The 23,361-nt window shown below is 41.7% G+C and overlaps 1 protein-coding gene across 2 annotated transcripts in view; it reads left to right on the plus strand.

Moving 5' to 3' along the window:
• raver2 (ribonucleoprotein, PTB-binding 2) overlaps window positions 1–23,361 on the plus strand; it is an 86,793-nt gene that overhangs the window by 32,349 nt on the left and 31,083 nt on the right. For both annotated transcript variants that reach the window (XM_047587654.1, XM_047587655.1), the window contains exons 3-4: window positions 14,421–14,728; window positions 15,769–15,933. In XM_047587654.1, the coding sequence (XP_047443610.1) occupies window positions 14,421–14,728; window positions 15,769–15,933 (473 nt within the window). The remainder of the gene's footprint in view (window positions 1–14,420; window positions 14,729–15,768; window positions 15,934–23,361) is intronic.

Consider the following 23,361-nt stretch of genomic DNA (forward strand, 5'->3'; position numbering starts at 1 on the left):
GTGATGGCAGACAGGCGCACAGATGTACACATTTACATATGTACCCACGGACATGCAGATGAAGCTGTCTTCCGATCTGTTATAAATCTGGAGGCATCAATTGATCCAACAATCCACGGCGGGCTGGCCGATTTCGCATGACGCCGCCGGGTCCAGAGGTATTTGTACTATTTGGGCAGCGCTGCGGAACCAGGGATCTGGGGATACAAAGGCCAGGGTAATCCTGGGAATCCCTGCCTTTCAATGGAGGCCTTTGTCTTTGTTGCCGCTCTGTCCAGTAATGAAGACAGCACATGCTGGCAAAAAGCTCACTACCCTGTTGCTTTGTGTTGTGTAAGTATGTGTGTGACGGTGTGGATGAAATGCAAAAATACACAAACCACGGGGACGAGTATGGACTCGGTGACTCGCTGCGCAGCAATAACATCATCAATCTTTTGTAGCATTTTCACTCTGGCCTAAAACACTCATTAAGCTTTTTTTTGTCTTTTTTTTTGACCGATTTTTCTGTTGGTGTTTACATCAATGCTCTATTTTTTCGCCTTTAACTTTTCCTCCTCTCTTTACAAATGTTATCTGTCTCTGGGTTGCTGTTGATTTACGCTTTTCTGTGATAGTGATGCTGCTTAATGGAGAGTTCATGAGCTTGGATGGCTCAGGTTTCCGCCTGTTGCCAGAAGGTTCCTGCAACAAAACAACAACAAAAAAAAAATGATACTGATGATACTGCTACTGACAGAGTCTTGGAGTCATTTTTCTTTCAGTAATTTAATTTTAGGCGCGATTCTGTTCAAAATTGAAGTCATATTTATTGTCACTTCCACAATATATTAATAAAAACTTACAGAAGTGTGAAATTCTGTTTGCATGATCACATGTTCACAACATTTTCTACTTGTTGAGAGAGGAATTAATGCAGTAGATTGACTGTGGATGGACTATTTTACTGTGATGATGAGTAAATATTGTAGAATAATCCAAAGCTAGTAGAAAAATATGGGGACGTTTACAGCTCGGAGATAAAAATAAATAAATCAAGATGAAATGAAGAAACAGGGACAATTATGGTTTCATTTATTTTGACATTTATTAATATTTAAACATATTCAAACTGCTATCTCTGTAATGTCAATTGCAGCGCAACTAAAATTGTGAATATTTAAGGGGACAGCTTTAGCTGGGGACCAGGTCATCCGTAACAGGGACTGTCCCCAGAAATTGGGGACGTCTAGTCATTTTAACAAAACCCAAACAATCGGCACGGCACTTTTTTTTCCGTTGTTCGGACCTTTCCATCTTCACCACGCCTCGCGGTGTCGCACCATGTGTATTTAGAGCTGCTACACTGAAAATGGTCCGGTCTGAAACAGTGTCTAAAATACACCAGTTTGCCGGTATATTTAAATTCACATCATAACGGAAAACACCGGTACACCATACAGCCCTGTCTGAATCCACCTGCATGACTGCTTCTGCCTTGCTGCACGTTAAGGGTCATTAAGCAAATTAGGGCTTTACTAATTAGAGTTGAACATTTGGCTCTTGAGTGGAGCAAGACAAGCGCCTTTGTGTGATTACCTTTTTGGCTTCTTGCCTTTATTGGACACTCACAGTGACAGGAAAACTTGTGGGAGGTGAAGGGTATGACACGGAGCAGAAGTCCTCCAGCTGGGGATTGGACTGAACGCTGTGGTTACAATGCGTGACCTGCACCTTGACCACTATACGCCGCTCAGATGGAAAGTCTGTTGTTAGTGCGTGTGTGTGTACTGTGTGCGTTCAAGGTTGTTCTCGCAGGAGTGCGCTGCACTAGCTAACAAAACATTATGAGATTTAACAGTGCTCTTTTTCTAGTTTTCTCTTTCTGTTCTCCGTCTTCCTGCCTTAAGTGACAGCAGCCGTGTCTCATCTAATTGCATCCCTGGACAACGGCTTGTCACTGCTCTCCTTTCTCCTTCGTCTAACTCCCTCTTCCTCCTTGTACCACCCTCTGTCTCATCCTCCCTTCTTCTTTTTCTCTCCCTCATCATCTGTCCATCTGTCTCCGTGTGAATCACTAAATGGAAATCAGCAGAGACCACACAAACGTAACGCGGCTGTTATCTGACACACACGTAGAGTTACCGTACCTTTTGCCTCTCTGCTAAATCGGCTGACTGAATATGTCATCATGTTTTATCTTTGACTGTGTACTTCTCTTTTGTACTTCTCTTTTTTTTTGTGTGCGTCAATTATCTTGAATCTTAAAGTGAGCCGCGGAGAGCTAATGAAGTTAGTACCCCGACACATGCACGCCTTGTTGTCGGCTTGTTAAAATACCTCATGTTTGACACGTAGAGAGAGAAGATGATGATGATGATGAGGATGATGATGACGACGACAATGTTAACTGTGCCGCACCAGTTCTCACCAGCATTATTGGTCCTTACCTTTTCTCATTACAAGGCAACTGACAGAAATGGAGAGTAAATTATGTAATTCTGTAACAATTCAGAGGCGGCACTATAGACGCAGCGGTTGTGGGTCGAGATCGTGTCATTGTTCCTGTGTTGTACATTCAGGAAAAATCATGCTCCCATTTATTTCCGTTTATGTATATTGTAACAGCCAATTGATATACAATTGAGCTATAATATTGAGCAGCAGGATGTGCTGAAAGTAAACCCATGGTGATCAAAGGTCAAGGTTACAGGGTTTTTTATTATTTTTTTTGGCCACAACTCAACAATCCTTACTTACGTATGACATACACTTTGCACATATGTCTAGTAGGATAAAATGATGTAGTGATGAAATGGTTGATCCAAATTGTGAAATGACTGTGGCGTAGTATTCTGCAGAAGCACTGATTTAAGTTTAAAGTCTTCATTACATATGCACCAGTCAGCCACAACATTATGACCACTGACAGGAGAAGTAAATGACATTGACCATCTTGTAACAATTCAATGTTTTGCTGGGAAACATTTGGACCTGCATTCATGTGGATATTACTCGGACATGTAACAGCCACCTTGAATACCCCGGACCAGGCACCCCCACCACCATAGCATTGATACTCCTTGATGGCAGCAGCCATCCCCAAAAGGATGCAGCCTGACAGACACACATGGTTTAACTCAAAAACGTGAAGAACAGCACAAGGTGTTGACCTGGCCTCCAAATTCACTAGATCCCAAACTGATCAAGTATATGTGGGATACACTGGAGCAAGCTTGATCCACAAAGGCCCCTCTCCTCTACCCATAGGACCGAAAGACCCCGATTAACAAGTCTATTCTCTGTTGAGTCGCAACTTTTTTGGAGGCACAAGCGAGACCTACACAATGGTCATAATGTTGTGACTGATCAGTTTACACTATGTGAATATTAAGTCTGCCTGGACAGAGGGTGTGGTAGCAGTAGTGATGCAGCCACTGTACCCAACCATCCTGGTGAAGAGGGAACCGAGTCGTAAGACAAAGCAGCCCTCACATAATGTACCTGCATGAACTTTGGGTAGTGATTTAAAGAATGACATCGCTCATACAAACAAATGAGTTTCCTCCATAGAGTTCAGCCTTAGAGATGGGGTGAAAGGCTCAGACATCTGGAGGGAGCTGGAAGCGAGGCTGCTGCTCCTTGGTGGTGGTTTTGGGCATCTGTCGAGGGTTGCCTTCCAGGAGCCTCCCCTTGGAGGATTACCAGACATGCCAAGCTAGGAAGAGACCCGCGGGTAGGCCCAGAATTCACTGGCCCGGAAACATCTTGGGACCCGTGCAAGGAACTAGAATGTGTTAGGTACGCCTGGAATACCATGCTTCGACTGTTGCCACCTCGTCAGACTTTGGACAGGCAGATGAAGAGATGGACAAATATAGATGTAACTGGCATCTCATTTTCTATTTCGAATCTTCGTATAGCCAACACCCGACTCACATGTAGAGGAGCCAGGTTTTTTTAATGTGATTTCTATAGATCAGTTTCAGAAATTTAAAAACTGGAGAATCACCTCTACAAATAATATAAAAATCCATCCAGCCCCTCTGTTACATTCAGTAATAATCAAGTAATTTGTTCATCTCTCAAATATAGAGGAAATATGCAGGTGTCTCATTAAGTTAGTCTCTATCTTCGGTCAGCAGACATGTTGTCTGTAGTGTTTGTCTTATCTGCAGCTCACACCATTACACACAAAAAAAAAATCCTAATCCTAAACGCACACACAAGTTCGCTACTGTACAAATCAAGTACACACACTGTCGAGGTGCATGCTACACCCACTGCACGTACTGTTAAGGTCTGATAGTTCTGGTCACTGTTATCATGGGCCCTCAGCCTTGTGTCCTTGTTTATGGAGCACACAAATGCCCACGAAAGATAAGAAGCACCCATGATAACCAGCTGACACACACAGATACAGACAGTTGGTGCAAAGTCTTCAGACTGCGTCAAAAGGGGAACTATACCTTGTCCCCTGAGGTATTGTCAGGATGCAGTTTTGAATATTCATATTTTACTCCTGTTCCTTTTGTTCTTTGTCATGTAAGAATAGAAGAGTTGTGAACGACATACAATGCATTTGTTTGTTTCATCTGTTTAAATAATTTAAGTGTTGGTATTTTAAGATTTAAATGTCACCAGTTTTCTTATTAGTAAGGCATTTCCAGTCTCGTTTTGATTCCCTTTTTGTGCATGCAGCTTGTAAGAAAAAGGGAACCTTCTAGTTTCACTGATGTGTGTGAGAGGTTATTGAGTGAGGAGTGTGACATTTTCACAGGTGCATCTTACAGAAATGCACAACAGGGCATTATGGATTAATTATTATTTTTCATCTTTTCTTTACATTTTTGGTCTCTAGAAAGAAAAAGTTAAAAAGTCCAAGTGAGGTCTTTGAGTTCTTTCTTGTATTTAATCATTAGAAAGATATTTATTGTACGGTGCTTGTGAATGACTCTTAAGATCTCAATTTAGGCGGCACTGTGTTGACTGTTATACCACCTTTGACCACCTTTCTGTATTGGGTACATTTGGCTGTTTTTCCAATTTGTGATCTCATTAATGCTTTTTGCATATACCGCTTTGTTGTGGGTACTTGTGCAGCACCTTATTTAAAAAAAAAAGCAAAATAAAGAACATAAGCACTAAGTCTCCACTTATGAGTGCATGTTTATCTTCTTTGCTTAAAATCTGAAATTAGTAATTCTTTAATTGTTGCAGCTATCACTCAAATTTCACATTTCACATTGGACATGAATATTCAAGACGGATGAGGAAGAAGGACGTAGGAGTGCAGGAGACATATTGAGAAATTGGGGTGGAGGAAGAATGTGAAGAACCTGAATTGATGAATGAGGGATGAAGGTTAGGATTGACTTAAAATGACAGATTGTATGACTAATGACGGAAAGGGAGACAGACAGAGGAGGGGAGGTCACCACGAAGAAAAAGTGGCCTCCTGGAAAGATCAATAAGTGATGAATTGATGATCCAGTGGCCAGGAAGTGAAGGATTATGTGCACAATTTAATCTAATTATCACCATTATTTATTGTCTGAAAGTAATATTAACTAGGGACAGATGCTTCAACACGCAGGCTGCTAGAATGGCTCCAATGTAGTCGGTCTAGATGCGGATTTACAGCTCTAGACGTGTTTTACAGTTGAGTTTTCCCTCGAAACGAGCAGCTCTATACGTGCACTACAAAGCCATACGGATCGTTTGTAAGTGATGTTAAAAGATGCATCCGCATTTAGAGTGAAATCTTTCAAAGAGGGACGGAGCAGCTGAGTGAACAATGTTGCTGTGGGTGGAAGAGTGGGCGGCTGGTTGAAGAGATGCCGAGCGTCGGATCCACTCAGCTCTGCCGCTTATGCATCTCATCCATCCATTCCTCATTTCTCTCTCCATCTACACATCTTATGCCGTCCTACGAAGCTCACGTAATTCACTGTACAAGTGCACATGTGATACTGCTGCCGATAACAACCACAAGAACAACACTATGAAAATGGTCTCCACAAAAACCCGCCATCTTTGTATTCTAAATATGAATATATTTTTCTTTAAAATGTCAAATGTTACATGTCATTACAGTGTCTTGTCTGCATCTTGTGCCACAGTTGTTGCATACTTCTTCCCCCCTGGTGGTTTTCAGCTGTTGAATGGGAAAATTCAGTCCCCCCTCCACAAAATCTGAGATTACGTTTAGTGCGTTTACATGCACAGCTTAATTGAGCTCTGCTCAAAATTTGACTTTCTGAATGCGGTCCTTGTCCCAGTTTACATGCAACGGAGAAAATCGAATAACTGACGGGAACATGTTCTCCTCCTCCACACTAGGTGGCGATATGTGTCTTATCAGCGGGTCAACACGGCCCCCTTTCCGTTTGATTTATCATGTCATATAATAAACAACAGTTGTTCATGCAGCAGACCGGCATTTCAAACAACAACAAGATGGATGATAATATAGTTTTTATAATCCTGTACATGATGTGCACATAAGATGCGCGCTATCCCTCAGGTGGTTCTTCCACCGGCTCTGTTTACCTTCTTCTTCTGCGACAGGCTTTCTTGGATGTTCTCGTTCTGGGGTCATACATTGTCCAGTTAAAGTCCGATTAAGGCGTATACATGCTGGATTGAATCGGAGTAACTCGCTTACATGCACTTAAGTTGTCCAGTTAAAGTTGGATTAAGGCAATAATTTGTTTTTTTCACGTGCTTATAAACGAGTGTGAGAGTATGAAACCCTGCAAAATCTGCTGTTGGTATTTAACAGATTAACTAAACAAATGAGCACATAAGTATTGAATAATATAATAAGCACTACTGAACAGGAGGAATTAATTTCTGAGGTTCAGTAGCCCGGCGATGACCTGGAGAGGAGTAGAAATGGTAGAAGTGGATAAAGGGTACATTTATTTTTTAATTATACAAAGCCTTTTCTTTTTTCCTAATGTCTGTTCGTAGTGCAGCGCGTTCTTGTTCTGATTAAAGCTTCTGATCACTTGTCCGTGCATAAGATAAGGAAAGCTTAGATATGCTACACTGTTCAAAAAGAAAACATGCAAGAAATTTCACCTTTTGGCTCTGCAAATATTGAAACTCTGGTGGAGGGGGAGGGCGAGGGAGGGGGTGCTGATAGAGAGAAACAGTGAGAGATGAGAGAGATCCAAGAAGAGGTGGCGATGGAGAGTAGAGTGTGGGAGGGCCGATGTGTTGGAAGACAAAGGATGAGGATGAGAGGGATGAGGATGCAGCTCGTCTGAAGTGTTTACTCATGTAGACACAGAATCGGTTAAGAGGAGGGATGAAACTGAAGGAGCAAATCTTTATTGGTCCTCCAGAAATAAGAGGCACAAAAAAAGGCTGCTTAGTGTGTGAGTGTTGCATTTGCGGACGTACTTACTGATGGTGTTTTTACCGCAGGCAGTTGATTGCGAGCCCTTTACCTTTGTTCCATTCTTCTTCCATTTCTAATCTTTAATTGTGGGGTCTCTTTTTTTTTTAAATGTGTGTGTGTTTCACATGCAGATGTTTGGATAGCCTTTTACATCAAAGGCTGCAATCCCCTCAAAGATGGCGTCTGCTGTGATCTGAGGGGTTGATGCGGTTCAGTCAGAAAACATCCTTTTGGGGAGGGGGGGGGGGGGAATAATTTCAGAGGAGACTCTCACTCATGTGTCTGTGTGTGAGATCCAGATCCTTAGAGAGCTCATCATCCCTGGCCTCTCATCTCCACGCACACACACATGCACGCACACACACACACACGCGCCACAATATAGTTCAGGTTCAAATTGCAATGATGATGTAATTTCTAAACACCGTCTTCATCGCTCTGCTCCCGTCTTAACTGCCTTTTATCTCTAAAGCAAATTGAAATCTTTGACATCATTACTCAAACGACTTCTCACCTTCGCCAGAGAGGAGGATCAGTGAAATTGATCAAATTGTAATTTATCACACGATGTCCAATAAGGGATAAAGGTTTAAAGAAGTATAATGACTCCCAGGCTGGTGTGGGTTGAAATTTATCTTTTTAAATGGCTCTCGAACGGCTTGACTTAAATTTATTTATTGTTAACGTGAAAGCGTACAGGGCAAAGCTTGAAATTAAAGTTGGCAGTACTTTAATGGTCAGAGAGTGTGTTCCCCAAGGTCACGTATTTAGTCCACAAACTGAAGATAATATAGCCTACTGTCTTAGATTTAAAAATCTGTTATTACCATTTGAGGAGCTGGAACCATGACTGACACTGGCCACATGCCTGTACTCACCTGTTACTAAAAGCTGCCACTCTCTTAATTAACTGTGAGCCTTAATATGATTTAAAAGCTGAGTTAGCCCTCTACCTGCACAAGTGAGTGTGGATGGTTATCTGTCTACCTTTGTTAGCCCAGTGCTTGCTGGGATAGGCTCCTCCACCCTGCAACCCTCTACAGCTAGGGTGTTAAACATATGGCTTGCAGGATAAATACAGAACTCGAGGGTCGGATCCGGCCCGTTAACTGAATTTGCGAAGCGTTACAATTACAAAGAAGACATGGATTGCAATTTTTCAATAAAAAGTATGTGCTGTTCCTGATTTATCCACTAGGGGCGCAAATAATTCAGAGTTGTTGGTATTTATAGATTATTATGCTATAATGCTACTGGTCTGGTCCACATGAGGTCAAACTGAGCTGTATGTGGTCCCTAAACTAAAATCAGTCTGACATCCCTGCTCTACAGGGTATGCGATATTAGATTATGAATCATTTGGAGTTATTATCTAAGTCTTTACAGGTAATTGTGAGCAATTTGAAACCCCTATAGTGGACGAAACATTTCCCTATCATACGGTTTATCATTGAGACGCCTCACTCCACCTGAGACTTTCATCACGTCTTTAGGGCTGAGATGAAACAGCAGGACCTCCTTGCACACAGCTTGAGAACCGGTCCCCTCGAGTGTCAGGGGTCTGCTGCGTCGCTCGCAACTCCCCTGTTTTTAATTATCTGCTTCAACAGGGGAAGATGGCAGCAGAATTGCAGCCTTCGAGGTGATTTCAGCTTTTTTTTTTTTTTTTTTTTTTTTTAATCGTTTCCTGTGCCCCTACACACTCCTCATAGGAACGTGGGGAATAATCGACATGTTCAGAAGCGGAGACCCATAATTAAGATGTTGGCTGATTTTTTTTTTCTTTCTTATGTTTTTTCTCCATTGTTTTTTTTTTCTTTTTTTTAAAAAAAAAAGTTCACTTGGTAGCCCACTCGATGATTGCCACGCCGTGATTTATAAGATTATTTTGTAAGCTATTTAAGAGTTCTCCCTTTCGCTGCCGAAGAAAGTATTGAGCAGGATTTGACTTCAGCCCCCGCTTGTCAGGCTGCAGCATGTCATTAGAGGCAATAGAAAGAGGGAGAGCTTTAGCATAAAACCCAAACCATATTCTCCCCTACTCTCTGCGTAATGCCCAACGTTAGGTAGCATACTTAGCGGGCTAAAACCAGATTAGGCTCTCCACTTGGTGTAAGAGATCCATTACAAAGTGTGTGAGTGTATGTGTAAGAGTATTACACAGGGAAATTGATTTGAGTGGGGGCGGCGTTTGAAGACGGACATGGGGCACATGGAAGTGAAGATACTGGGAGGGGAGTAGTGAGAGCAAAAAGACAGACAATACATGTGAAGAAGTACAATAGTCAGAGTGGAGTGGGAAGAATTGGCAGAGAAAAAAAAAGACAATAGAGAGATCAATGGAGGCACAGATGGAGCCGGAGGAGAAGGATGAATACAGGCACGCTGATGGGTGAAGATACAAAGATACACAAAGGTTGTTGATAGATTTCTGTGTGAGAATAATTCTGCGTTAGATCTGCCTACAGTCATGTTATCTGGGAAAACTAAAAGAAGTCCGTAGAGCAGATACCAAGATGGTATATTTCAAAAAATGTTTGGCTAATATCCTCCATCTACCCTTCTGCAAAAACCGTCATACATACCTATACATACAGCGATCAGGTGTAACATTATGACCACTTTGCTACTGTTGTGTAGGTCTCCCTTGTGCCTCCAAAAGAGTTTTTCATCAGAGAATGGACATGGGCCTTCTGAGGATGTCCTTTGGTGTCTGGTAACAGAATGTTGTGTGTCTGTGTCAGGCTATCGTGCCATCAAAGAGTGTCATTTCTATGGGGTGGGGGTGCCTGGTCTGGTCTAGGTGGATGCTACATGTCCAAGTAACATCCACACAAATGCCAGGTCCAAAGGTTTCCCAGCAACATTGAATTGTCACAAAGAGGTCAATGTCGTTCACTTCTGGTGTTGGTGGTTTTAATATTGTGGCTGATCGGTGTATTCTGTTGTGTTGTTGCGTAACCAAAGAATGTGGATACTCTCTGATCATTCTACTTAATTTTTTAGGCTACTACTTTATCTACTGCAGCTTTGATGTGAGATGAAAGACATGATTGGGAGCAGGTCAGTGGGGGTATGGATGTTTTATGCCCCACATGTCTGTGAAGGTTCTCAGTCATCCTTTTTGGCTTTACGCACCACACCAAGTCTCTGCTTCGTACCCTCGGTAGAAGGGATCGTACATTTTGGTTTCCGGCCGCATCTGCTTAAAACAAACAAACAAACCCTATCCAGTCAGTCAATGGATTCTCACGTGACTAAAACCTGTTTATTGTATTTAATTTGGTCTACAGTCTATGGAGCAACCAGGCTAATGTGACACAAACAGGAAGGACAGTTAGAACTTTATTTTCATGGAACTTTTTAAATAGAGAGCTGAAACAGAGAGCTGTGACTGAGTGATCTCTACCTGCATCAGTTCTGATTGAAGCGGTATTTTACTTTAGCGCCAAAATTCACTTGTAATTCAGTTGTTTCTCTCTGTGGTGAGTGACAGAGACACCAGCTGCCACTGTTCTCATTTGAATAATTCAACAATCATACAGTGATTTGTGGGTTTGATACCAACTCTCCGTTTGTTGTGTGGCCAGACGACAGTAGCACTTGTTGTGCGCTTTGGGGCAGACGTGGAACTTGGCGTTACATGATGCTACTTTTGAGTAGTTTTGACCTAAGACCTGGAACATTTACTGGAGAGTAATCTGGCATTTTGTTTTACCTTTGTCTTTATAAAACCAGAATAATACCAGACCACAGTGCAACGTCTCTCAGGTCATTGTCTCTGATACTTCCTGTACTATGTAATGCTGTCATCAGGGACCCATGCCATTATCTTCTTACTGAAGATAATTCTTTATTACTCTGGCTGTATGTTAGATGTTGCATATTTTAAACGGAGGCTTTCCTGATTGTACTGCAAAAATGGATAAGAGTCTTAAGAGTTTAAAGTTCCTAAAACCTTTGCATAGTACATAAATTTATGCTGATTGGTGAGTGTAGGCTGTAATGGCCGGTTGTTTGGAGCCAAGTCTGCAAGTGTTTGAAAAATGTTCCTACTTAGGCTGTAGAAGTATACAGACGTGCATATCTTTTTTGCATATCACTGATTAAAGCTTAAAATTGTGCCAGATGCCAGCGGGGGCTATGGAGTCCCTAAGAGTTTAAGACTAACACAGAACACTCCAGTGTTGACACTTGTGGGAATAGCTTCACCTTGTGTTTGATGCCAGGTAACCAGTAAGGTCTTAAAGTGTCCACAGCCAGTCACTTTGTAAAAAGCAGTTGTTTTGAAACTGTCCAGGTGGTTAAATGTCTACCTTCTTATCAAAAACTGATGAAATACAGACTGTACATTCCAATAAATATCATTACATTTGCCTCTAGGTATCTAACGCGACCTTAAACTCAAGTCTCCGTCCTTAAAACACTCTGAATGTGTGAGAAGTGAGAATTAAGCCTCTTTGGTTTTGGCTACCTGAACAAATTCTACCTTTTCTAACCACTTCTAGTGTATGTGGCTTCTCACCATTACTGGCTTTTCACCAGTAATGGAAGATGAGAGCTACGAGTGATACTCCGCTAATGTGACACATTACCAATTGTCAGGCTTTCACTTCCACTTCAACATGCTGCATTTTTTAGGGGAACTGAAAAAAAAAAAAAAAAAAAGATATTTGAGAAACCAGTCATGGTCATGGTGCTGTCTCGCACTTTAAAAATACTCTCATGTCTCTGAATTTCTAGTCATTTTTCATACAGCATATATATCATTATTATTATTATTAACATGTAGCAAATTCTATTCTGAATGGTGAGACACATTTCAAGCTGTGTGTGTTAGCCAAGGCTAGAGTAGGAGCAGTGCAGTTTTGAAGCTCTTAAGACACTATTTCAGGAACAACATGTGCATGACACCGGGGTCAGGATGACGGCAGGTGAAGCTGGAGCTTTGATAAGAGTCATTGGGCTGTGCTCTCTTACAGGTGTATGACCGCAGGGGCAGCTTTACACGAACAAAGCAACATTTATCTGAGGCACAGTGATATTTTTCTCCAGGTCAGAAGCTGTAAGGTGAACCTTTCTTTAGTTGTTATATTTTGATTTTTAGAAATAAATCTCGGCCAGATCCTCGAGTTCATCCTCCACAGCGGTGTTGACGTTCTCTATTACTGTAAATAAACTTATATTTACTATGGGTTCAAAATGTGATCACTGACCACTGGTGCTTTGAAACAAGCTGTTTATTAGAAACTAATTTCTACTACGTCGCCATGGTGATATTGGACCTCAGAAGTTGTTTCTCCCTATCAGTTTGCGAATATATTTGTTTGCTCTGCCCTTCCTTCCTTGCAGCATGTGTGCTGTGGCACGGTGAGATGTTTACAATTCAAATGAGGATCGTCTGTTAGTCTTTTCACAGTTACGCTGCAGTAGCGCACACTCATGCAAACCCCCAAACCACAGTGCTGCACGATGCACTTTCTGGATCAGACTTCTGACAGCATGTCCAGCGAGGCAGCTGGACTTTGCTGACCTGCACTGAGTTGTTTTAGGAATCTGTACAAAGTCTTATTTGCTTATGCGTCCATATTTCCATTGACGTGGTTACAGAGAGTCACTCTGCAGAATCTAAACTACAGGATGTCCCTATAGTACACCCTCTATCTGTTGAGAAGTTACATTTGACTTATTGGATAATTGAGTGTGGGGCACCCACCTTATCAGCGCTGCGTAAGCTCCAGCTTGCGCATTCAGTCACTGGGCACGGATCCCAGTTCTTCCTCCTGGTGGGATTGTGTGGTTTAGTTTTGACTATCCATTTTAGTTCTGTCTTTTTAAGTCGATTTTTTTTTGTTTTAAATCAGTGGAAGCTTCTTATTTCTAATTACCATTACGTATACACCGATCAGCCACAACATTAAAACCACTGATAGGAGTGAGTAAATAGCATCGACCGTCTTGCGGCTACGCAACGTTCCGCTGGGAAACTTGAGGACCTGGCATTCGTGTGGATGTCACTTAGACATGTAGCACCCACCTAGACCAGACCAGACACCTGCACCACCCCAGAGCAATAACAGATATCACTCCTTGATGGCAGCAGGATGCAGCCTGACACAGACACACATAAAAAAGGGTTTGAGAACAACTCAACATAAAAAAAAAATGACTAGATCCTAAACTGGTCAAGTATCTGTGGGATGATCCACAAAGGCCCCTCCCCGTAACACATAAAACCCAAAGGCCCCCACTCATAACATTATGTTACTAGACACGACTCTGTTTTTTTTTTACCACCACTTTTATATATACATTTATTGGAAACTCATTTCACAGTCTATGAATTTGACACATTCACCCCTGGTCCCACCCTTCACCTTATTAACACTGTTTGGTTGTGTGTGTTTGTTTGTTCAGGTATATAGGTTTAAGCCCTCATACTAAAGCTTACTAAAGTAGAGACATTTTCTAGACCTTCACATAAATAACCTTATTTTGTAAATATGAAGTATTTTTTAGATAATTTAGGTATGCTGCTTAGTTTCACTGGTTCTCTCGTGTATCAGTCAGGTAGTTGTTTTTAGATAAAGTGTGTATGTGTTTGTCACAGTGGATTCCCCCTACACAGTGGCTCCCTATTGGCTTTCTAGCTAATGTGTTGTCTTTCTCTCTGTGTGTATCTGTCTGTTTTGTCTTTATGACTGTGTGTATGTGATTCTTTTGTCCCCTGCCACTTGTTTCTTTTTTTATTTTTTATTTTTTTATTTTTTGTGCCTGCCACTTATTTTCTTTGCTTTCCTCGTGAGTTGTTTTGAGCATGTCTTTTTGACTGTGTGTGTATCTCCATCCTGCATCCCCCACAACCTGCTTTCTGCCCGTTTTTGAATGTCCGCTCGTCCCCGTCCGACCGTCCCGCCGTCCATCTCTGTGTGATCGTCTCACTGTCCATCTATATGTCTGCTCTTTGTGTTTGTCCCCGTCTCCGTCCCGTCTTTTCCCCTCGTCGGCGTCTCCATAATGTCCCCTCCTCCAGCCTTTGTGACTTTGCTGAACGGGGACCAGGCTCAGGATGCCATCCGCTCCCTCCACCACAGCACTGTCCGCGGACGCTTGATCAACGTCACCCTGCAGCCCACCGACTCCCTGCTCTGCCTCACCAACCTGCCGCACACCTTCACCGCCCAGCAGTTTGAGGAGCTGGTGCGCTCGTACGGAAACATCGAGCGCTCCTTCCTGGTGTACAGCGAGCTGACGGGACACTCCAAGGGATACGGGTTTGTTGAATACATGAAGAAAGACTCCGCTTCGCGGGCCCGCTCGGAGCTGCTGGGTCGACCAATGGTATGTTTGAGTAAATGTAAAGCAGGAATTAAGTGTCCAGTATTCAAATTGACTTAGACTTAGCCTTAAACTTGCTTTATTGTCATTCAACAAACACGGTGCCTGGTGCATTTATTAAATGAAATTTCATTACCTTGGCTCACAGGTTGCTCACAGACGCATAATTTATCTAATATATATTCACAGAATATAAATACTGGCATGACTTAAATAGAAGTTAAACTTACTCAGGTTATCAAGGTGACTGATAATGAATGATGATGAATGATGAAAAAAATAAAAGAATAAAGTTGCAGGATAGGACAGGGCAAATACAGTTTCTTAAACCTCATCTCCTTCAATTAGAGAAATATTTACTGTAAGTTGATGACTTGTAACAATGGATTTACCCAACATAAAGCAGGCTGCATACATTTCTAAAGTGTAATTTAAACAGAACTGCAAGCAGCTGGCCTGATTGATTAAGAACGCAGAAAAAGGAGCAGAAAGAGGAACGTGGCATTCGAATTCTTGGTCACATCCCCACTGTTTACTTCCCTAAAAACTTGGCTGGAAGTTGCAATCATCAGTCGTCGTTGATAGAAACTGGCAATCCCGTGGAGAACATATAATCAGTACAAATACAGACTCCGCCAGTTGAGTCTAGTTCCAATTTATCGCCAGAGTAAAAAAAAAAAAATTGCCGTGCAAATGCTTAAATTATCTGTGAAAAGGATTTGTAAAGCAACGTCTTCTCCTCCTCCTCCTCTTCCTCCTCCTCCTCATTGATATGCACCGAAATCAATTTAATCTGTACAGTAGTTTCTGACCTCACAGGTGTGAAGGCTGCTGACAGAATATGCAGACTGATGTGGATCTTAGGGGTTATTGAGCTTTCCAATCAGTAGGAATTCATCTGCAAGTGAAGCCATATGGACAAATATTGTATTTTGTGCTTATGCAATGCATAATTTAGCAATGCCCGTGCTGCGTGAGTGTGGGAGTGTGAAGCCAGCCGAAGATCCGGTTAGTGTGGTTACGTGTGATGCTGATTGTTGCAGGGGGATCGCTCGCTGATGGTGCAGTGGATGGACGTCAACCAGCTGAGCCAGGAGGAGAACCTGCACTCCAAGTGTCTGTGCGTGGACCGACTCCCGCTGGACCTCTGCGACTCCGAAGAACTGACGCAGCTCTTCTCTGAAACGTACAAACCTGTCTTCTGCCAGGTCAGATCCCGCGGCTCTTTGAGTTATATATTCAGGTGTTAAATCTTACCGTTTCATCCCATTCCCCAACAACATCTGAATACGAGTAACTCTAACATCCTAACGAAAACGCGACACAGCCGTTAGTTTGTTTCACGCTTGCATTCGCAAAATCCGGTGTGCAAAATGATGCATCCCAGAGGTTGCATCTTACCTAAATGATATGAAACAAGGTTTGAGGTAAATGGTCCAATTATGTATCAGAAGAAGAAAATGGGATTCACCGGTAATATCAAACAATCTCTGCAGATGGTTCTGTGCCTAATGACGCCCTATGAAAGACTTTGAAATCATTCTCTCCTCCTGTGCGCGCGCACACACACACACACACACACACTCCCTTTATCAATCAAACCACCACCAGGTGAGAGGTGCTAATATAAAATTCAGCGGTCAGCGTCCCCATTGGCTTGACTCTGGGTATCGCCAGGCAACTGTTTCCATGGTGAGGTGTGGCTGCTGTGGCACCAGCCCCACCCTTCAACTCCTTCCCTCCCACTCTGTTCCTCTTCCTGCCTTTGTTTTTTTTTTTTTTTTTTAACCCGCACCGTTCAACCTGCTCCTCTCCATCCACTCCTCCCCCACATGCCCATTTAGTCGCCGCTCAATGGATATCTGTCATCTACCGCATTTCCAGTTTTAGCTCCACCCCTCTGCCCCACTCCCACTTAGAAATCAATACACCCACATCATCCCGGTCCCATGATGCTTTGTGGGTGTTTAGCTCATGTTGCTTCACTGTTGCAGAGCCAGCAGGCTCTGACCTATAGTTCAGTGTTTTTTTTATCTACAGTACATTATGTGCCTGTGAGTGAGTGTGTGCGATACTGCCTTTCAGCACGTATGCACTTTTATACTTTAGGCCCAAAGCTTATGAGAAACAAGAGATGCAGGGAGACGGAAATATTCACGATCGAATTCGCTACTAGATGTGTCACTGTATTAGCTTAAAAACCTCCTTCGCTGGGACAGTGCTGCAGTGTTTTTATTTTATTTATTTATTTATCTTTACTGTAAGTTCAGTTTTAGTCACAAAAACATGCTACATACTAATTTTCATCATTCAAACCTATTTCCTTAAATTAAAATCCAGGATATTTCCCCAGATTTTATCAACAGTCGTCAATACATTGTGTATTATTCCAGCCATTTGTAGTCCCGCCATTGAAGAACAACAGTGCATGGAGCTGCGTAGTAAAAGTTCATAAACAATGAGTGACAGTGCTTGCATGACGATGTATAATGTTTTCAATTTTCAGCATCTTAAGTTCCTGCATTTTTAAAGCAGGTGGGATAAAAAGTAATTCTCAAAGGGGAGTAAATGTGAACACCAAAATTCATGGAAATCTGAGAGAAATTCAAGTCAAAACTCGTTACTAGTTTCATGTTGACAATGAATATTCCCCCGACTGGTGAGATATTTTAATTTGTGGCACGCCGATGCAGACGCTGACATCCCTCTAGCCATGCCGCGTGACTAATGACATTTTTCCAGTGTGACATTAGTCCTGATAGCTGCCAACATACTGCACATTTGTAAGGCAGGCTCATAAATTCCCGTCTCATTAGCCGCTCTCGCTTGCACCTAGTTTGGATATCAAGATATAATATGTTGTTATTCATATGTAATGACTGGACCATTAGTAATAAATCAGCCTCTCCGCTGTGCTAACCGACACCAGCTTTTATCTGTAGATAGCTGATAATAGGTTAAAAAAAAAAAAAAAAGATGCAACAGAAATGTCAAAGTTTCTTTTAGGTTATTTAGAAAAATTCTTTGTTACTTCTGTCCACCGGAAAGCACTGACAAATTAACTTTCAAACTTTAAAATGTCATGATATTTGTTGATCAATCTGAGGGCCCACCATTTCTGAGCTAATAGGGATGTATTAGGCTACATTCAGGGGCTGGCATGAGTGGAAATTTTAACACTTATGCTCACACAAGAAAAATTAAATATATTCTCTCTTCATCAGTACGGATTGTTGGATACGGTCACCACTTCAGGAAGAGGTGTCATACAAATTCAGGCCAAATTAATGTTTTCACAACCAAAAGACAGACATTACTTATGAAAAATGATTGCATAATAATAACATTTCATACACTGAGCTGCTCTCTGTGCCTGTCAGTGAAAGGGATGCGTCTTTGTGATGTGTGAGATTAATGGGCAGGATACCACTGAAAATGTTTACCTGGGTTCCACCGACTAGTCGCAGACAGTACTGCCACAGTTACCTTGGAAAAGTAATCTGATTACCGATTACTAAAAAGTTACTTCACTGTTTGCTTGGTTTTAAAAGTAAAGTAAAGTAAGTTAGAATACAAGTTATTTTATCTGTTTACCCTACCCCCAACATAAAACTGAAAAAGACTTTGAAAAGTAACTTTAATTTGATTACTGGTTTGGAAATAGTAACACGTTGTATTGCTAGTTTCTGATAAAAAGTGGATAGATTTGACCACGGTAACCAACATCACTGGTAACAGATGACATTACTAATAAAAGCACAGTAGAAAATAATGCTGTGCAACAATGAAAGTTATATTCTTGACCTGAATACATGCACCGATCAGGCATAACATTACGACCACCGACAGGAGAAGCGAATAACATTGACCATCTTTCTTCTGTCACATGCACAAAAACTCTCAAAACATGAATAAGAGCACAAGGTGTTCACCTGTCCTCCAAATTCACTAGATCTCGAACTGATCAATAATCTGTGAGATGATTCGCAGAGGCCCCTCTCTCAAACATGACTCAACCCCCCCCGCCCCCCTCAAAAAAAAAATAAAAATTACTGTATTTTTCCAGTTGGTGTTTCTGCTTACATCATCAGGGTCAAAGGTCAGTGGTACCGAGCAGAACAACATTCCTGCACATGTATTGCTCAAGGACATTTTATCTAAAATAAAAAAAAAATACGCAGAGAACACAAATCATCACCTGATGTCTTACCGTCTTAGAGTTGTCAGTTCTAGTTTGTCTTAAATAAACCTTCTTCCTCCTCTGCGCTCAGACGTACACCTCGGCCCTCTTGCCATTTTCCTTTTGTTCAGAGTGCACTTAACCTGTGGCCTTGGCCGTGAGCACTGTAATTCTCCCACGCACGGAAGGGCCCTCCAGGCAGCACTTTAGCTTGACTCAGCCAGGAGAGATTGAGGGAGGAGAGGGTAAAGAATGTCAACCATATTAGAGGAAAGGACAGCGGGATGGAGTCATAAGAAGAGATGGAAGGATGGTGCTAAGAATGCCAGACCTATTAGAGAGAGGATGAAGCGAGGGAGGAGAGGGCTGACAGTGTCGGGTCTAATAGAGGGACGGAGGGAGACGGTGAGAGACGAGGTGAAATGATGAAGAGGCGTAGGATGTCAGTCAAAGCAGGAGGATTGTTTGCCTATGCGGACTTCAATGTGGTTATTATGTCTGAGAGAAAGTTCAAAACTTTACACCTAATTAGGAGACGAGGAAAAATGTTGTAACGGTATCTGTAGGAGGACGGTCGCGTAGATGGATTCTCACTCATCGAGAACTTGACACCGAACCATTCACCTGAGCAACGGGTGCAACTGCATGTTAAGATCAGATACAGGACAATTCATTCTGTTTTATACCTCAAAATGTATGGTATATCTATAATTTCGAATATATATCAAGCTGTAGGTGATAATGAGGCATGAACACAAAAGCGCAACAAAAAATTGATCTTTTTAAATGTGATTAAAGAGCTGTCCGAGACTTTGTTTTCTTCAGCATTTCACATGCCCACAGTATTCACGGGGTAACCTTTGAGGCTGGCTCCAAAAGCGAGTCAATCCCATTGGTCGATTCTCACAAATTTAAATGTTAAAATGTCTAGAAATGATGAAGTGGTGTGCCTAAGATTAAGAGTGCTGGCATCTCTTAATTATGAAGAATTTAAAGCAGCGCTAAAAGTCCAAAAGCAGCAAAAAAAAAAAAAGAAGATTCAGATCCTGCCATTAAAGCATTTAATGATCACATGTGGTGGTCAGGTTCCAACAATAGATGACAAATTGCCTGCGAAGTAGTGAAACAAAATAAGTTTAGCAAATTTTTTTAGAGGAAGGAAATGCCCACTTTATATTAATTGGACCACAATTATCCACAAAGTATGCTTCGAATGTAAATGTAACTCCAGAGGGCACTTCAGTTTTTTTTTGTTGACAAGGAATCAAAGAGCGCTTAAGAGAAAATCAGAAATAATGAGTTTTATGCTGCTGTCAGGAAACGTAGACGGTCGCTTTGTTTTATTGAGTATGACGGATAAAAAAAAATAATTAAAAAAAAATAGCTCATTTTGAGTGTGTAATGTGTTTTACTTAGAAAGGTTCGTTCCTCTCGATCACTGGCAGATCTAATTCAAGTCTTTCCAAGTCCAGTCTTCAGATTCTTGACACGATTATTGACACACTTTGATGGAACCCTGAATTTCTTTGTGTTCCTCCAAAGGAGGAGTAACAAGCACACATTATTTGGTGGCTTTCTAATTTTGATTTTGTACAATTGTTTCATCACTTAATCTTAAAGACTTACAATTTATTTTTCCACTTATCTGCATTCTGCCTGACATACGCAGGCACACACTGTCTCGGTCATGCAGCTCTCTTCATAAAGAGCTTTACACTTAAACTTGTCACCCTGACAGGTTGTGTACTTTTCTTCCCAGACAGCTGTGACAGGGCTGCTGTGACCTCATCAATCAGTTCAGACAACCGACGTGGCCGTTTAAACCCTCCCACACAAAGTGACGGCTTTTCTTTCGAGTTTAAGCCCCGTCAGTGACACAGTCAGCATCTCTTGACTGGAGACGATGACTTGAGGTCAAGAGCTGTCAGACACGCTGATTGCTAGCTTAGCATCTTTGGTTTCTGCACAGCACACATACAAAATTTAAGGAAAAGACTGGGCGGTCAAATATCAATTTAACGTGTTATTTTCTCTTGTAATTTTAACTTAAGAATTCAGTGATAAAACATCACATGTGTTTGCCGTAGCTGGTATTGGGTCAGATATAAAGTCTGAACTTAAGTTAATTCTAGTGAGTCAACGGAAAATAAAATCTTATATCTTTATATGTTCAACACGACAAATTAGATTACATAGGGGCCATTGCTTTATAGATGGAAGCTCTGTGTTTCCCAAAAACCTAAACAAAGAAAGAAAATGGTCGTCTGTACATGAGTTGCACAAAGGGAACACGCAAAAACACAATCCAATAATAATAATAATTATTATTCTAATAAATCTACATCTGTCATTGAACAATATGCATCTAAAGCCAGTCCTTTAAAGTGTCATCCACTCTGTTACAGAGACACTCCAGCCTATGCACCCCCACTTTACAACCTCCACATATTTGGTGAAAGGGCTTTGAAGGCATTGAAGCCACTGACATTCTCAGAGTCACATGCGTCAAATCCAGCAGAAGAATCAATGTTGACCCAATAAAATTGCAAAAAGATACATAAAAGATGTAAATATAATTTTTACTCACCAGAACTGAAGAAATAGTTTAGAGTCTTCCTCTGAGCCTGTTAGCCAGGCGTACTGGTCCTAGTTAGTGGACTGAAAGTAGTTCACAAATCCTTTTCTGTAGCTTCTGAGTTGCCCAATCTTTCTTAACAATGTCCAGCTTTTCTTGAAAAGTCCACCTTGAAAATGGCAATTACAGTAAATGCTCAACTAAATCCACTTCTTCTCCTCCTTCAGTCATTGTGCAGTGACAAAAGAATTATTAAATCAACACAACTATATTTTTGTCGTCCAGCTTACACCAGATGCAGTTTGCTAGCTCTGGCTAGCCACTCTCTGACTATCCTATCAAATGTTCTGACTATGCTGACATCAATGTACGTCTGCTAGCAGACTCTGGTGTCCTCAACTCAAAATCTGGTTGACTAAAGCAACAGTTTGATCAACACTTATTATATGCTGCAGGACCTGCAGAACTGATTCTGAAGGCCTCCAGGCAGATTCCTTTGAGCCTACCAACAAATCATGGCAAATCTGTTATTCAGATATTTTTACGCCAGCAGAGAAGGCATTGCAGGCCCTGACAGCCCACCACTGGAGAATATATTGAACATTGCGCAGCAGCTTCCCTGCAGGGATTATAAAGGTTATACAGAACTGTTCATCTGCAGGAACACAGAATGCAAATAAATCAAGAGTTGGGAATAAAAATCGACTTGTGGTTGTGGCTCTCGGGTCTATTAAACGGCATACCTTCACAATCTCAAATTCCAGCTTCAGTGAAAATAGAAAAACCTGCCTCCATTGTACCTTAGGACTTTACTTTGTTTCTGTGGCAGGCTGTCATGCTGTACAACTGAAAATGGAGTTGTCAACTGCTGTTAATTAGGCTAAAATGTAAGTTACTTGGAGTGGAGCTGCACTTTGACTTGATTCATTTGGCAGAAATGTTTGATTGTGTTGTCAGAGCCAGGGACGGTAAGTGATGTTTTAGAGCAAATCAAGAGACCTTAATGAAACTTAATGTTGTAGCTGTAGCCATAAATTCCAGTTTTCCAATGTATAATGCTATATTATACGTTTGTTGATTCTTTTACTTTGTACACCGATCATCCACATCATTAAAACCACTGACAGGAGAAGTGAATAACATTGACCATCTTGTGATGATTTAGTGTTCTGCTAGGAAACTTTTGGACTTGACATTCATTTGGATGTCACTTAGACATTACCGCCCTCCTCGACCAGACCAGACACCCTCACCCTATAGCAATGACACAGGCAAACACACAAAAACAGTTTAGGAACCACTCTTGACAAAAACATGAAAAACAGCACGAGGTGTTGATCTGGCCTTCAAATTCACTAGATTCCAAAGTGTTCAAGTATCTGTGGGATGCATCCTATAACAAGCCTGATCCACAGGCTCCAGAGGCCCCTCCTCTGTACCATAGATCCCCCCCAAAAAAAACCCACTAATAACATCCTCTTGCCAGACACCACAGAGCACCCTCAGAAGGTCCATGTCCATTCTCTCATGAGTCACAACTGTTTTGCAGGCACAAGGGAGACCTACACAATATTAGGAAGGTGGTCATAATGTTATGCCTGATCGGTGTACGTTCTTTCATTTTCATAATCACATAGTAGTCAACGGTGAGCACCGAGGACAGGGAAGACCAGAGCTCTTGGAGGCATGCCTCATAAAACACAAGCCAGTTAACAGATCGTCAGGCCGGTCCTGATCTGGTGACACACAGTCGTGATTATGATGTCCATAATTGGCACAGTAAAAAATATGATGTGATCACTGGCATCAGTGGAATGTGAACGGTTAATATTAAATATTGCAGCTTTGATTTCATGTTTTCCATGGACCGTGGTTAATCCA

The sequence above is a fragment of the Mugil cephalus genome, chromosome 6 (assembly GCF_022458985.1).
Source record: "Mugil cephalus isolate CIBA_MC_2020 chromosome 6, CIBA_Mcephalus_1.1, whole genome shotgun sequence".
Lineage (NCBI taxonomy): Eukaryota > Metazoa > Chordata > Actinopteri > Mugiliformes > Mugilidae > Mugil > Mugil cephalus.